The sequence below is a fragment of the Suncus etruscus genome, chromosome X, assembly GCF_024139225.1.
Source record: "Suncus etruscus isolate mSunEtr1 chromosome X, mSunEtr1.pri.cur, whole genome shotgun sequence".
Taxonomy (NCBI): domain Eukaryota; kingdom Metazoa; phylum Chordata; class Mammalia; order Eulipotyphla; family Soricidae; genus Suncus; species Suncus etruscus.
In genome coordinates this window covers 98228238-98243066 of record NC_064868.1, presented here as the reverse complement: position 1 = coordinate 98243066, position 14829 = coordinate 98228238, and the positions used below count along the sequence as shown (strand labels likewise).

Genomic DNA, 14829 nt, shown 5'->3' with positions numbered 1-14829 from the left:
AATTCACACAGACAGGAAGGCAGCTTAAGAAAATGGACAAAAGTCTGAGTCCCTGCAGGTAACTCAGATGATAAAAATGTCTCAATCATGGTGAAAGTTGGCTCTCCACTTTCTTTTATTTTTTTAAATTAGTTCTGATCTTTACAATGTGTTATCAAACAGGTGTGCCTACATTTCCAGGTGCACACACAGAGGACTTGAGATGGATAGACAAGGGTCACCTCCAAGCATTTTTTTATAAATTTCAAAATAGATTACATTTATGTGCTTTTCATTTATTACACAATGTACAGACACAATCCATTTAAAGATCTTGGCTCCCCAAACAGTTAAACAATGAGAAAGTTCTAAGAAAGGGTATACATATAAAGCCTTGAGTTTAGAATCAAAATACCTTTCCAACCAAAAAAAATCTCTGGCATACAATTTGTTTCTGTATATTCTGTAAGGCTACAACAGTAGCTGTGCAGAAGGTCCACCTGTAAAAAGATCCAGAAGATAATTTGCAAGGGTTTCTGAATGCATTGTGCTCAGGATAAAAATCTTAAGTCAAAATATCAGTTCCTATGACAGTAACAGTTAAAACTGCATATGTATATATACATATATACACACATTTATATGTTAGAGATCAGAAGTAGCTATAAAGAAATGTAAATAGTTGTGCTTTGGGGATTTTTTTTGGTAAAATTGTTTTAATAATAAATACAAACTTAAAAATGTCTCAGTGACTGATATAAAATAGACACAGATATCAAGGGTTTTCTATTGTTGGCTTTTAGAGTTTAAAGGTGAACAATCAGTTCCACCTGAGCTACTGATTGAGCTACTGAACAACTGACAGTTCTTATATGCCTAATCAATTACTCACAGGCAGGAAAAAGATAGTGATCCTCCATTAACTTTAGAGGTAAAGCCAGAGTGAAGCAAATAACAAACGCCTTATTTCCTATGGAATTCATATACCAAATAAAGAGGTCACCCTACTACTCTGTAAGGTTGTTAGACAAAACCAAACCAAAAACTTGCACGTTGGGGCATCCAAACCTATTTTGTTACTCATCAGACAAATTTCAAATGGCCTCTTTTCTGTGAGATCCCAGGAAAAACTGGACTCTTCACCATTTTATGCGAAACACATAGACTGGGCAAGCTATTTTAGAAATACCATGGCAACCTTCTAGTGAGGAGCCGATATAATCTACACAGTAACATCGATTGTAGCTAGGAAAATAAGTTGATTTTGAGGCCGGCCAGTGTGCTCTTTTAGACCTTTAACATGGACCTGAATAATGCAAGTGAATTAGAAAAAAAAGATGAGAAAATAAATCTTTTTAAGCATTTTGCACAACAGGTTTAGATTCTTCAAAGAGTTCCCTAAGCAGCACTCAGAAACATCCTTGCTATCTGCAGCATCATGTGCTGGAGTCCTCTGAACAAAAATTACAGAACAATTTAAAATATATATTATGCATTTACAATTACTGTAAATCACTCAATAGTTTGTAGCATGTTAATGGAGTGGAATAGAGATAAAAGGCAGTCCACATTCATATTTTCAGGAAAGATTTACTTCAGAAGTCAACTGAATTCCTTGCTCATGTTCTGAGGATAGCCATTGTGATAAGACCTTGGAAGAAAACAAAAAATTAAGAGACGTTAAAAACATAACTTTTGGGCCTGGAGAGGTAGCACAGCGGTGTTTGCCTTGCAAGCAGCCGATCCAGAACCTAAGGTGGTTGGTTCGAATCCCGGTGTCCCATATGGTCCCCCGTGCCTGCCAGGAGGTATTTCTGAGCAGACAGCCAGGAGTAACCTCTGAGCACCGCCGGGTGTGACCCAAAAACCAAAAACAAAACAAAACAAAAACAAAAACAAAAAAAAAACATAACTTTTGTTAAAATCTGCCATTCGATAACAATTGTTTAGCCCTCAGTGAGCAAAGAAAACACAGCACATTGACAGATAGTCTTCCAAGAATTCAAAGTCAATTTGAATTTAGTTGATATTATACAGAAGAAATCCAATTTACAGCAATGGGCAGTCACTGGATAGATTTAATTAAATCACTAATGTCTGGCCACAGCTAATTTTTTAACCATCAAATATACCTCCCACTTTAACCAGTCACATCAGCTATAATAATAATAGACATGCCATTTTCAAGTGTCAGGAAAGACAGCTGACTTCATCAACAAAAACATCGCAAGCCTATTTGTATCCAAGGCCCCAAGGGTCAAAAGGAGACAGAAGATAGTATTGCTGCTTGGTTGCATCTCTTTAACACTTGTACACAGAACCACAAAACCATCATAACAATTAGAATACGAGTGGCCAAGAAAGTGATCAGGGGCCAGAGAGATAGCATGGAGGTAAGGCGTTTGCCTTTCATGCAGAAGGACGGTGGTTCGAATCCCGGCATCCCATATGGTCCCCTGTGCCTGCCAGGGGCGATTTCTGAGCCTAGAGCCAGGAGTAACCCCTGAGCACTGGTGGGTGTGACCCAAAAAACAAACAAAAAAAAGTGATCAAGTACAGGGAAGAAAAATAATCGTAATAATCAGAAACAATGCCCCCCAAAGGTAAAGCTGAGATAAACACAAACAACAAGACATAAACACAAAACAAAAAGCAGCAGTATGAACCAGCATTTCAGGTGAGGGGACTGCAAGGATGTGGATTGGAAAGTACGAGCAGGAGCCAAGATTTTCTGGGATCTAAAAAGAGGCGAACTGGCTCTAAGCAAGACTGCATGTAGGAAAGTAGCTAGAAGACATAGTTTCAGAGGTTTGATTGCAAACTGTAGTATTATTCTTCATTTACTAAAATATGAAGAGCCATAGAAGGGTTTTAAATAGGAAGTGGTGACCAAAATGATGGCAAAGGCCAAACAGAATGAAATCCATCTGGCAACAGCATAATGGATTTTTTTTAATGAACAACAGTGTTGGGTGAAGAAATAGAGAAAAATGGGGCAAACATAAAAGAATCTGCTAGAGTTGGTATCTCAGAATAATCTAGAGAGCGAGACACAATGAGGAAAGTAATTTATCACCAGAACAAGAGTCATGTGACTTTTGACACAGATGGGAACCAAATAAATGTTTGTTCAATTGAAATGATTTAATGATAGGATTTCAAGCCTGGGATAACTGAAAGTATAAATTCATGGGATGTGAGGGAATGGGCTTCACAGTACTAGATAAGGCTACATTGCTCATCTTTATCACTTTGTTTTTAGGAGCAATTTTTAGAAGCAGAATGACTGTATTAAGAAACAATCATTTCATATGTTTTATGCCATTGCAAACTGGCTACATGATAGGGACTACGTAAATAAAATGGAAAAGAACTAAGTATAAGCTCCCAAACAGGATCTGAAAATACACCTTATCTCAAGGAACTTTTGATGCCATCTTGGATTTGTTTTCCTAAAATAAATCCAAGCTTCCCCCAGAGGACTGCTATAAACTTTAAGCCAGAAAAAAAAATTGGCCAACATCGATGTCCTGGATGCATCATGGAAACACTTACCTAGAATATAAGCAGCCACCAATTTTTGATTCACACTTAAGTGGAGGTAGAGAGGCACCATCGATTCCACATCCCCCAGTGTAGGAAGCATCAAAGCTGCAATGCAGACCACTCCCAGAAAGATAGTTAGCAGACTAGGTCCTGAGGACACAGTTTTGTTTTCTGTAAAGAAACAAAAACCTCTGAGCATGCATCTAGAAATATATTAAAACAGTTGGTAGAAATGAGGCACCGCATGATACCATTATGTTTAACAAAAACAAAAAACCCAAATTGAATTGTTAAAAGATAGGCTGAGATGAAGAAATCAAGATTTTCTCTTTGCTTCCTGTACTCTAGTGGACAACTTGTGTGGTATTCTATTTCAGGACCTACGTCACTGGGAAATCTTAGCTCAACCCCTACATACGTTTGGTCCTAATCAATGTAACATCTTGCTACCCTTTATGAAAATGTTAAGGCACCACAAAGACACTATGGCTGTTAAAAACTGCCTATGAGTGACCAGAGCAATAGCATGTGAGGGAGGGCATTTGCCCTGCGTGCAGATGACCAGGGTTTGATCCCTGGCAGCCCATATGGTTCCCCAAGCTGCCTAGGAAAGGAGCCAGATAGATAATACAACAGGAAAGGTACATGCAGTGGGACTCTCTGGCACCACACGTGGTCTCTGGAGCAGCATGAGGAGTGATTCCTGAGCACCACAGGAATAACCTAGAAAGGGTGCCTAAGATAAGTTATTTCACCCAATTTTTATTTTCTAAAATCTTATTTACTTTGGCATTGAGGCTACAAATGGCTGTGATCAGGGGACCAAATTTGTGCCAAGCCAGGTTGGCAACATACAAAGTGTATTAACCCCTGTATTATCCTTAACCCCATGCATCACCCCCCAATTTAGAAAAGAATAGTACCTGGTGAGTATGATACCAAAGGAAATAAACCAGTCACAGAAGGTCTCAAAACACATGATCCTACTTACATAATGTACCTAAACTAGGAAACATACAATTAGGAGCAAAATAATGGGGAAAAGGGGAGGTAGTCAATGCATGTTCCTAATTGTTGGGTATCTAATTTCAATTATGCAAGATGAATATTTCTAGAGATCTGCTAGAGGTTATTTACATATAGTTAAAAAACAGCTTCCAAAAAAAAAGCCTCCAGTGAAGGCTGGAGCGATAATCCAGAGGTAAGTTCCAAGGCATCCCATACTGTCCCTTAAGGACCTCCAGGAGTAGTTCCTGAGTGCAGAGCCAAAAGAGTAACCCAGGAGTATTGCCAGGTATGGCTCAAAGTATAAAACAAAACAAAAAAAACATGATTATGCATTTCAAATTTTGTAGAGGGCAGACATTATGTCAAGTATTCTTACCCCCAAAGAAATAAAAACAAACAAACAAACAAACAAACATTGGCTATGAGGCCAGCTCTTCCAGTTCTGGCTATATTTGTACGAGTCACACTTGTATTAAGTTTTCAAGAAACTTAATAACATATTCTCTTGCATGGCTTTTTCCACTACCCTTCACTTCTTTACAAGGAATAGCCAACAGCAACACAATCTTTGTTTTTATTAATGAAATAAAATGAAAGTTCATTTTATTATTAAATGCAGCTTTTCTAAATTATTAATACCTAGCTATTGTGTGAAGTTAATTGAGCCTTACCAAAGCCAGAGAGGTAACAACAAATTAAAATGTTATAATTATTGCTGCTGATGAAGTAGCATATATAGATCCAGATGAGTCTTCTTAATTACGAAATAAAATAACTTCATATCATTTTTATAAAAATAAGTTTTCCGGAAAAATATCTATTTATGACAACTATTTCATTCACCCCACAACCACACTGTAGTTCCAAAATTTAAAGTCACACCCCACAAACTTTCACACATAATTAAAATATATTTTTGTGGGGTGTCAGGCAATGAACCTAGGGCTTCATACACACAAGGCAAATGGTCTTTCACTGAGCTATATCCCTGGCCCTTGAGTTTTTTAAATTGGAACTTTTTTTTCTGGTACTGGTATTGGAAGGTTCACATTTTAGAGATATAGAAAGAATAAAATTTCTTATATTTATTTCCACCCTTACAAAAATAACACTGTGTAGATCCATTCAGATTTTTAAAGACCCATATAAACATATAAAACAATATTTTTACATAAATAAAATCGTAGTTATAGCTCTACAACTTTTATTTCAGGAATGTTTGAACACCTTTTTATGTCAATATGTAATCATGTACCATTCTATCGTATCCTTGTAAATTAAATGTCAGTTTGACATCTGTTTCGATGACTATTCATAATTTTAAGCAGCTCCCAATTGATGGACTTTTAGGTCATTTTCAATTTTTTACTATTATATACAATAATAAAGAACATAATTTTAAGTCAAAGGGCACTGACTCAAGCACTGCAGACACATAGCAGTTCATCAGTAATGTAATTAAGACAACCCCACTAAGATTCAGCTGCACCTTTTCAAAGCATCGTTTTAATAACGAATAGGGCTTTGGTATTTGGTGAAATATGCTTTGTTGCTATCTCATAAATTCTGTTAAAAACAGAACTGCACTTATGTGCTCAAGCCAGGTCTAGAAAGCAAAATGGGATGCACATAAACAGATTTGTACAAACTGCCAGATGATCGGTGCTATTTCCTTTGTGGAATTTATTGCTGCTCAATGTTTTTAATATGGTAAGCCCAAGAAGAAATTTCTCAGTTTTTACTGTCATCAATGCACTTTATTTAAAATCTGAATCTTCTATGATCTTCAACACTTTTCCATCTAACTCAGAGCCTCACAACATGGTTATACTTGTACTACCTCTACTACACTTTTTCTAAGCTAATGGCGGGCAGAAATGCCACTTCCAAACTTCCCAGAAAAGCTTCTAATTGGTTTTGACATTTTAGTTCAGAGAAACTTAGCAGTGAAAAAATACCTTAGAATTCGTCATAATGGAAGTGATGTGCATTTACTATATATTAATAAACAAATAAAAATAACACTTTGTTGGGGCTGGAATGAGTATAATGGGTAGGGTTCTTTTCTTAGTGTTTGGGTCACACCTGGTGGTGCTCAGGGGTTACTCCTGGCTCTGCACTCAGAAATCTCTCCTGGCATGCATGGAAGGACCATATGGGCTGCAGGGATTAGAACCACTGTCCATCCTGGATCGGCTGCTTACAAGGCCAACGCCCTATGGCTGTGCTATCTCTCTGGCCCCGAGTAGTGTTCTTGACTTACATGCTGCCAACCTGGGTTGAATCCTTGGCACCCCATACTCCATGCAATTCCCTACGCACAGAGTAAAACCTGAGCACACGCAGGTGTGGCCCCCAAAACCAATATATGTGTGTGTGCATATACCTATATATATAGGTATATATATACACCTATGTATATCACTTGTTCAGTACGAACTAAGCCAGTTATCATTATATTCGATTAAAGAAAAATTCTTACCCAATTTCCTGCCATATTAATAAAACCGCCTGGGGGTGGATGCTCATTTTATGAGTTGGTCAGGACTCTGGAAGCCCTGCTGTGATAGATGCCTCACTCTAGCATGGCAATAGACATGGTAAGTCAAAGAAAAACAACTCAGCAGAAGATGAGAAGCCATCACACTCATTGAAGCACAAGCACACACTCCTGTGTCCTCACCAGGCAAGTAGGTGCCCAGGACATAATGGTAAACACCTCGTGTAATGTGCCAACCCTCACTCAGCTTGCTAACATAAAGGGCTCATCTAGGTGGGATCAAAATCATTTTGTCAAGGAAAGACTCCATGGTGGATTCTGCTAATATAGAACAGCCTCATTCATCTACCTGCTCCAATCTTAGAATGGGATGAATTCTCTAATATACTGCAGGATCCACATGTAAGGTTAATTATACAAATTCAAGAAGACATTGGGACCAGAGTGACAGTACAGCAAGAAGGGTGCTTGCCTTGCATACAGCCAACCCAGGTTCGAGCCTGGCATCACAGAGGGTTCCCAGAGCCTGCCAGGAGTATGCCCTAACACTTTGAGTGGACACAGCTGAAAATGAAAAGAAAAAAAGAAAAATGCACAATTAATACAGTGCCATTTTTAGTCTTTTAGGATAATTTTCACTTGAGTTATAATGAGGCTATTTTTTGTTTTGGTTTGGGGGGCACACCCACCAGTGCTCAGGGATTACTCCCAGCTCAGGGGAGGATCTGGTGCGTGGGGAATCAAGCTTGGGCCAAAAAAAACCTTTCTCTCCAGACACCCCATTTTATTTTCAAATTTAGTAGGGTCTGGAGTGACAGAGCAAATGCACACTTTGCCTGCAAAAGGACTGGGCACAATCCCTGACACTTCCTGGTTCCCTGAGCACTAGAGAGTAATCCTGTAACACCGAGTTAGGAGCAGCCCCTGAGTATTGCCAGGTGTGGCCCAAAACACAAAACTGAATAATAAAATGGGCTGGGGTGATGGCACAGAGAGTAGGAGCACATGCTCCAGGTTCAATCTCTGGCACAACAAAGCCCCCCAAACACTGATACAGCACCATAGCCTCTAGCACTAAAAGCCAGAGAAAGAGTATTTATAGGTCCAATAATTGAACTTTCAAGCAAGAATTTCTATGAGGAGCTCCAAGGCTCTCTAAGTACTGCTTGGGAACTCCTGGCTTCTAAAAAAGAAAATGCTTTATACATATATATTTATAATATAAATATACAAAATATTATTATAAATATGTATTTATAACTAAACTTTGACTCATTATTTTTGGCTATTAAAGTAATCTATCACAAAAATAATTGCAAGACTGTATAGATTCAGCATAAAATACTTGTATTTTATGAGGAATCCTCACAGGCAGAGCATTTGCTTTGCATGCAGTGGACCAGGGTTTAATCCCCAGCATATCGTATCTGTGCCCTGGCAAGAGTGACCCAAGTGTAGGGCCAAGAGTAAGCTCAGTTTGTGGCCCACAAACAAAAGATCATAAACACACATATTTTTTTAATCTTTGGGCTGTAACCAGCAGTACTCGGGTCTTATTCCTGGCTCTGTTCTCAGGTATCACATTTGATGATGCTTTGCAAACCATATGTAGTGGTGAAAATCGAATATGGGTTGAATGGAACTATCTCTTGAATCCTCCCAAAATACTTTCTTTCCTTCAGTTCTTGGGCCACACTGTACTCAGAATTTACTCCTCTTGAGGCTCACGGCACCATATGGGATGCCAGGAAACAAACCTGGGTTGGCTGCAAGGCAAACACCCTACTCACTTTGCTATCACTCCAGTCTCTGCCCCAATATTCTTTACTTACTCTAGAAAATGCATTTTATTATTTTCAAGGGGTTACCATACTTGGTGGTACTCAGATCATTCCTGACAGACTTAGTGATCCACATGGAGTGCCAGGGATCAAATCAGGATCAGCTGTGTGCAACGTAAGTGCCCATCCCACCATATCCCTCTGAACACTTTCAGTCATTTTTTCCTTTTAAATTTTTTAAAAATGGGTCTCAGTCATATAAAGCTTCAGCATTCATCTTTTCACCAGTTGTACAAGTTATACTATCAATGGCCCCAGTGTGTGAGTGCACTGTAGTTTGCAATACTATTTCTGAAAGGGTATCATGCATATCTCTCTCTCTCTCTTTTTTTTTTTTTTTTTGGTTTTTGGGTCACACCCGGCTTCGCTCAGGGGTTACTCCTGGCTCTACACTCAGAAACTGCTCTGGGCAGGCTCAAGGCACATGGGATGCTGGGATTTGAACCACCATCCTTCTACATGCAAGGCAAACACCCTACCTCCATGCTATCTCTCGGGCCCCCTCATGCATATCTCTTTATCACCTTTTAGCTCCCAATGGTCATTCCCAACTATTAATTGTCACAATGGTTACTTCTCTGTTCTAACTGCACTACCTCCCCTCTGTGCAAAGCTTCTTAATCTGGATCAGTCCTACTGGCCTTTGTTTACTTGTTGTATTTGGGTACTATTTTCATACTGTGTTGTATTTTCTAATATTCCACAAATGAGTGCAATTATTCTAGGGGAGTATATAGGCCATGGAACTAGTACAAGTAGCATGCCTACCATGCATTTCACCCCTGTGCCCTCTTGATCTAACTTGCTCTATGCCTTTCCCAGCATCACTGAACACAGCCTCTATTTTTTTTAAGTCCAGGCTTGAAAGACAGCTCAATGATCTAAGCAACTGCTTTGTATTCAGGAGGCTCAAGTTCAATCCCGCACACTGCCTGGTCTCTCAAACACCACTGGGTGTGGCCCCCAAAGCTAAAAAAATTTTAAAAGACAGGGCCAGAGTGATAGCTCACTGGTAGAGTGTTTGCCTTGCATGTGGCTGACCCAGGACGAACCTGGTTCGATCCCTGGCGTTCCTTATGGTCAGCAAAGCCAGGAGCAATTTCTGAACACAGAGCCAAGAGTAACCCTAGAGCATCCCCAGGTGTGGCACAAAAACAACAACAAAAAAAAATCCCCAGGGTATGGGCCGGAAAGGTAGCATGGAGGTAGGGTGTTTGCCTTGCATGCAGAAGGATGGTGATTCAAATCCTGGCATCCCATATGGTCCCCCGAGCCTGCCAGGAGCGATTTCTGAGCGTAGAGGCAGAAATGACTTCTGAGTGCTGCTGGGTGTGACCCAAAAACCAAAAAAAAATTCCCAGGGCAGAGAGCTCCAAGGACCAGAATGCTGCCTGGTTCTGGCAGCATAATTCCCAAGTTTGATCCCTGATGGCCCCAACACTCCCCAGCTTGACAACTGTTCTCCCCTACCCCCAACCACCACTGTAGAGCACCTTAACCAAATAGTAGGAAAGTAAAATATTTACAAGTGAATTTCACAATACTAATAGAACATCCATGTGACATTTGCTGAGGTCCTCTTTTAGCCACAGAGGATGGAAAGCACTGTTAGTTAAGAGGAAGGAAAGCACTGTTAGTTAATAATAGTTGCTAAGAAGAAAGCACTCTGGGCCACAAGTCTTGGTATCAGCATGAAAATCTGGATGCTTTCTACATGACCTGGGAAAAACTTGGTTCAAGTAAGTCTAAGAGGCGTGACTTCCTGTCTTGTTGAAGTCAACATTCTAACATGAACACACTGACAGGGAGGTATGAATTAATGCAATGATAAGGAGATTGATTTTAATCCCTCACATATGATGCTGCACTTTCAAGGACAGCTATCACAGTAATATATCACGATCTACAAGTTGCCATGCTTTTCTACAGACACATTTTTATCTTCTTTCTCTTATCATAGGGTTGGAAGGAGATAATGAGACACTAAAAGGGAGGGGGAATGATATCCAAGAGCTGAATATGAGGAGAGTGTCAATGTTGAAAGAATCTATCATAACACTTCGGAATATCTAAGCTGGAAGGAAATGAGGAATGGAGAGGGATTCAATTAATAGCCCACAGGGGATATTATAATCTACTTAGTTTAATTAACTTCAACTTTAATGAGATTTTTTTTCAAAATAATATGAACAGTGCACCAAGTTTGGCCTATTGCCAAGCACAATCTCTCTCCTTCGAACTAATTAAATGAGAAAGGATATAGGAAAGTCACAGAACAAAAAGTATATAATTGCCAAATTGTACTAGTCACCTACATTCTCAGGGTTCAGGTACTTCAAAGGTTATGGCAACATTGGTCCTTCCTTATATACAGCCTCTTCCAGGGAGACCAGCTCTTGGGCTGGGTGGTCCCATCTCTGGGTTCACTTCTGAAGCAGTTTAAGTTTACTCAGAATCCCTGGATTATCTGACTTCATGATTATTTAATTATTATTCTATCCAATAATTATTGGATTATTTGACTCAATTACTATGGAAGAAGAGGAGGACGAATAAGAGAAAGATTAAAAGGAAAATGGACTGAAGATTTATATTTAATTTTTTTCTTATAATAGTGTCTTTATTTAAGCACCATTATAAACATATTTGTAGTGGGTTTCAGTTAAAAAATAAAAAATAAAGTGGCAGATTATTTCACTAGTCGTTACTCAGAGTCCCTGGATTATCTGACTTGATGACTATTTGATTATTTGATTATTATTCTATCCAATGATTTTAGGTTATTTGACTCTATTACTATGTGATCATTATTTCTCAACTATTATTTGATTGTGATTTGATGATTTAAAAGTTAAATACATGTAATCCCCCCTCAAAAGGGCCTTAAAAAGAACAAAACTACCTGGTTGAAACGACTTTTCATAAAACAAACTTTGGGATAAATGTTCCTTGCTTCGTTTTTCCTCTTCTTCCTTTTTTTGTTCCTTTGCAGACGGTAGAAGAGTCGCCACAACCTCTTTCTTTCCTAAAGATTTATTATGGCTCTGCTCAGAAACCTGTAGACGGAACTTGTCTACTACACCATAGTTACAGGATCGAACATCTTTATGGCGAATCACACTGGAGTTGTTTAAAAAGAAAAACAAGACAAGTGATGTTTAGATTCCTGGAACCCATAGAACCCAAGTTCAGCAAAAAAATTTAAAACATAAGATATTACTAAGTGACCGAGCTAAATACTGAAATGAGACATTTGCTAAGGATGTTTAAAAATAAAAGCCACAAGGTAGTAAAAAAGAAATGAGGGGGCCTCAAAGGATTTGATAAAAACACAGACTCAAAGTTTTTGGTAAGAGAAAGAAAGGCATAGAAAATTTATTCTAGGGCCCGAAGCGATAGTTCAGCAGATAGGGCCCTAGCCTTGCACTAGGCTGATCTAAGTTTGATCCAGGGCACCCCAGATGGTACCCCCCAAGTGATGCCAGTGCACAGCTAGGAGTAAGCCCTGAGCACCACTAGGTGTTGCCTGAAAAGGAAAAAAAAGAAAAAAGTTTCTTTTAGCAATGACATTTACCCCCTTGGTGGCTGAGTGCAACAATATTTTTACTAAAATATGAAATTTTTTCTTTCCCTCAATGAGTTTCATGAATTCCCACTGCCACTTCTATATCCATTAAATAACAAGCCTCACCCTAGATTTCAAATTAAAGCCCTGCTAACAAGTTAAAGCAAGCAACTGAATAAATGATCTAGTATGATCAATGCAGCAGGAGGCTAGAAATGCATTTCTGTCTTCTCTAAACATAAAGCACTGTAATTTGAATAAGCAGCAATGCTCTTTTACTCCTATTCTTCAGAGGACATGAAACAGTTAAAAGTAACCCATTTATTGGGGCCAGAGAAATAGTACAATGGATCTGATGCTTGCCTTGTACACAGCTGACCCAGGTTCAATTCCTGGCATCCCATAGGGTCTTCTGAGTACTGCCAGTAATAATCCCTGAGCTTTACTGGGTTTGACCCCCAAACAAACAAAATAGTAATCCATATATCTGAAAAGAGACTCATTTCTTATAACTAGTCCTTATTTATTGTATACTGAATGAAAATCAAAAGAAAGGTATCAAAACACATCCTCATATTCCTAAGAATAGATCTATCATGGCCACAGAAGATTTAAATAACACAATTTACTTCGTAGTTGAAATTAAGGACTGGTCAGTGAATTAGGCTGGTCATCTCAAGTTCTAAAGTGAAAAGTAAATATGAACAGCTTGAACAATCACTTATCTAACACTCTTTAAGATGAAATGATCTGGAAGAGCTCCGATAACCTTTCACAGATGAGCAGTTACATGCTTGTTTCCTGTCTGTACAGATTAACTTCCAGGTTTATTAGCTGAACCACTTCATATGAGCTTGTGTGACCATTGTTCTCAGAGCTCGGTATTATTAGCTTTGCAGAGGTCACTCTAAATAGCAGGATGTCCTCCTCCTAAAAAGCTAGATTCTCTATCACCGCTAGAGAAATTGAAAGAAAAAATGTTAGAACTTTCTCTTCTCAACTATCCTTGCTATGACTAAAAGCATAGTGAGGAAAAGTTGATAAAAATATTAACACACGCTCCCCAATGTAAGGAAATATTATTGGGTATCTGCTCAATCTGTTTTGAATTTATTACAAACATCTTCATTGTCTTAAACTTTTGACAAAACTAAAATGGCAGGGACTGGAGGGATAGCACAGCAAGTGGGGTGTTTGCCTTGTATACAAATGGCCTGGGCTCAATTCCCAGCATCCCATATGGTCACCTGAGGAGTGACCTGAGCACAGAACCAGGAATAAGCCTTGAGTACTATAAGGTGTGGCCCCCCCCAAAAAAAGTTGCATGGTGGGTGGCAGAGATAGCTCAAAGGGAGACTCGGGCTCCACACCTCACAGCACTGTATGGTTCCCTGACACTGCTAGGTATACCCCTGCCCCCTACCAAAAAAATTAGCAATAAATGCTAATGTAGCAAGGATTTTGAGGAAAAGAGCATTTCCAAGTTAAACACACAAATATTAACACACTTTAAAAACATGTTAGCAAAAGGTGATCTTGACTTACATATCCATACAACACTGAGGCTTTACCGCGCCAACTGCATCTACGACAACATACTTATTTGGAGTAGTACACAAAACTGAAAGAAAAAGTCACAATGGTCATTAGTAGTTTGCTTAATAGAAACTAAGTTCTACAAGTTAAAAATTAAATGGACAAGATACAAGCCACAGAAATAGACCTAGGAGACTCACCTTTGAACTTTAAGGAAAAATCATAAGGATTATACAGAGTCAACACTTGTTTATGTGTTGACTGGTCATCTGCATAGAATGTTAGCTCCGTGGGAAACACAAAAACAGGAAGATTTCCTTCCACTAACTCTGACTGTCTTTTTTGTTGATGCATTGGCACTGAATCCCCTTTGCTGCAGCTTGTTTATACAGTCTCAAAGCTATTTTGGACTTTTCTTAAAAGTCAGTTAAAAACTCCAAAGCATTTTGGCAATCTAGAAAGAGAAGAGAGAAATAAAGCTGAATGATACCTGTTTTCATGAGTTATGTTTGGCTTGCATTAAAATTACATTTCCAAGTCATTTCAACATGCCTTCTGCCTCTGCCTTTGGCCTTCTTATATAGCTTTTCCCAAACTATGCACAGAGATTTACACATGCTCCTTTCAATCAAGATCTCGAGCTCGGAAACATTACATAAATACTTACATAAGGGAATAAAGAAGCCTTTCTGTGGCCAATGAAATCAGCCCCTGGCAAAGAGATGAGGCAAAGGGACATCACTCTTCTGAATCTGCTATTTTCTTAAAGAAGAGTAAGTATTGTCACAATGAATTTTATATAGCCAATGGGAATTCTTTGAGACAAAAATAAAATAAAATAAAAAGAGTAAGTC

At 38.8% G+C, this 14829-nt stretch overlaps 1 protein-coding gene across 1 annotated transcript; it reads right to left on the bottom strand.

Moving 5' to 3' along the window:
- Window positions 1-254: 254 nt before the first annotated feature.
- MOSPD1 (motile sperm domain containing 1) lies at window positions 255-14425 on the bottom strand. The gene is made up of 5 exons (XM_049766711.1): window positions 14176-14425; window positions 13985-14060; window positions 11777-11994; window positions 3535-3696; window positions 255-1630 (listed from the first exon to the last, which is right to left on the bottom strand). Exons 1-5 carry the CDS (start codon window positions 14327-14329, stop codon window positions 1599-1601), a joined length of 642 nt encoding a protein of 213 aa, XP_049622668.1. The 5' UTR covers window positions 14330-14425; the 3' UTR covers window positions 255-1598.
- Between the last annotated feature and the right edge of the window lie 404 nt (window positions 14426-14829).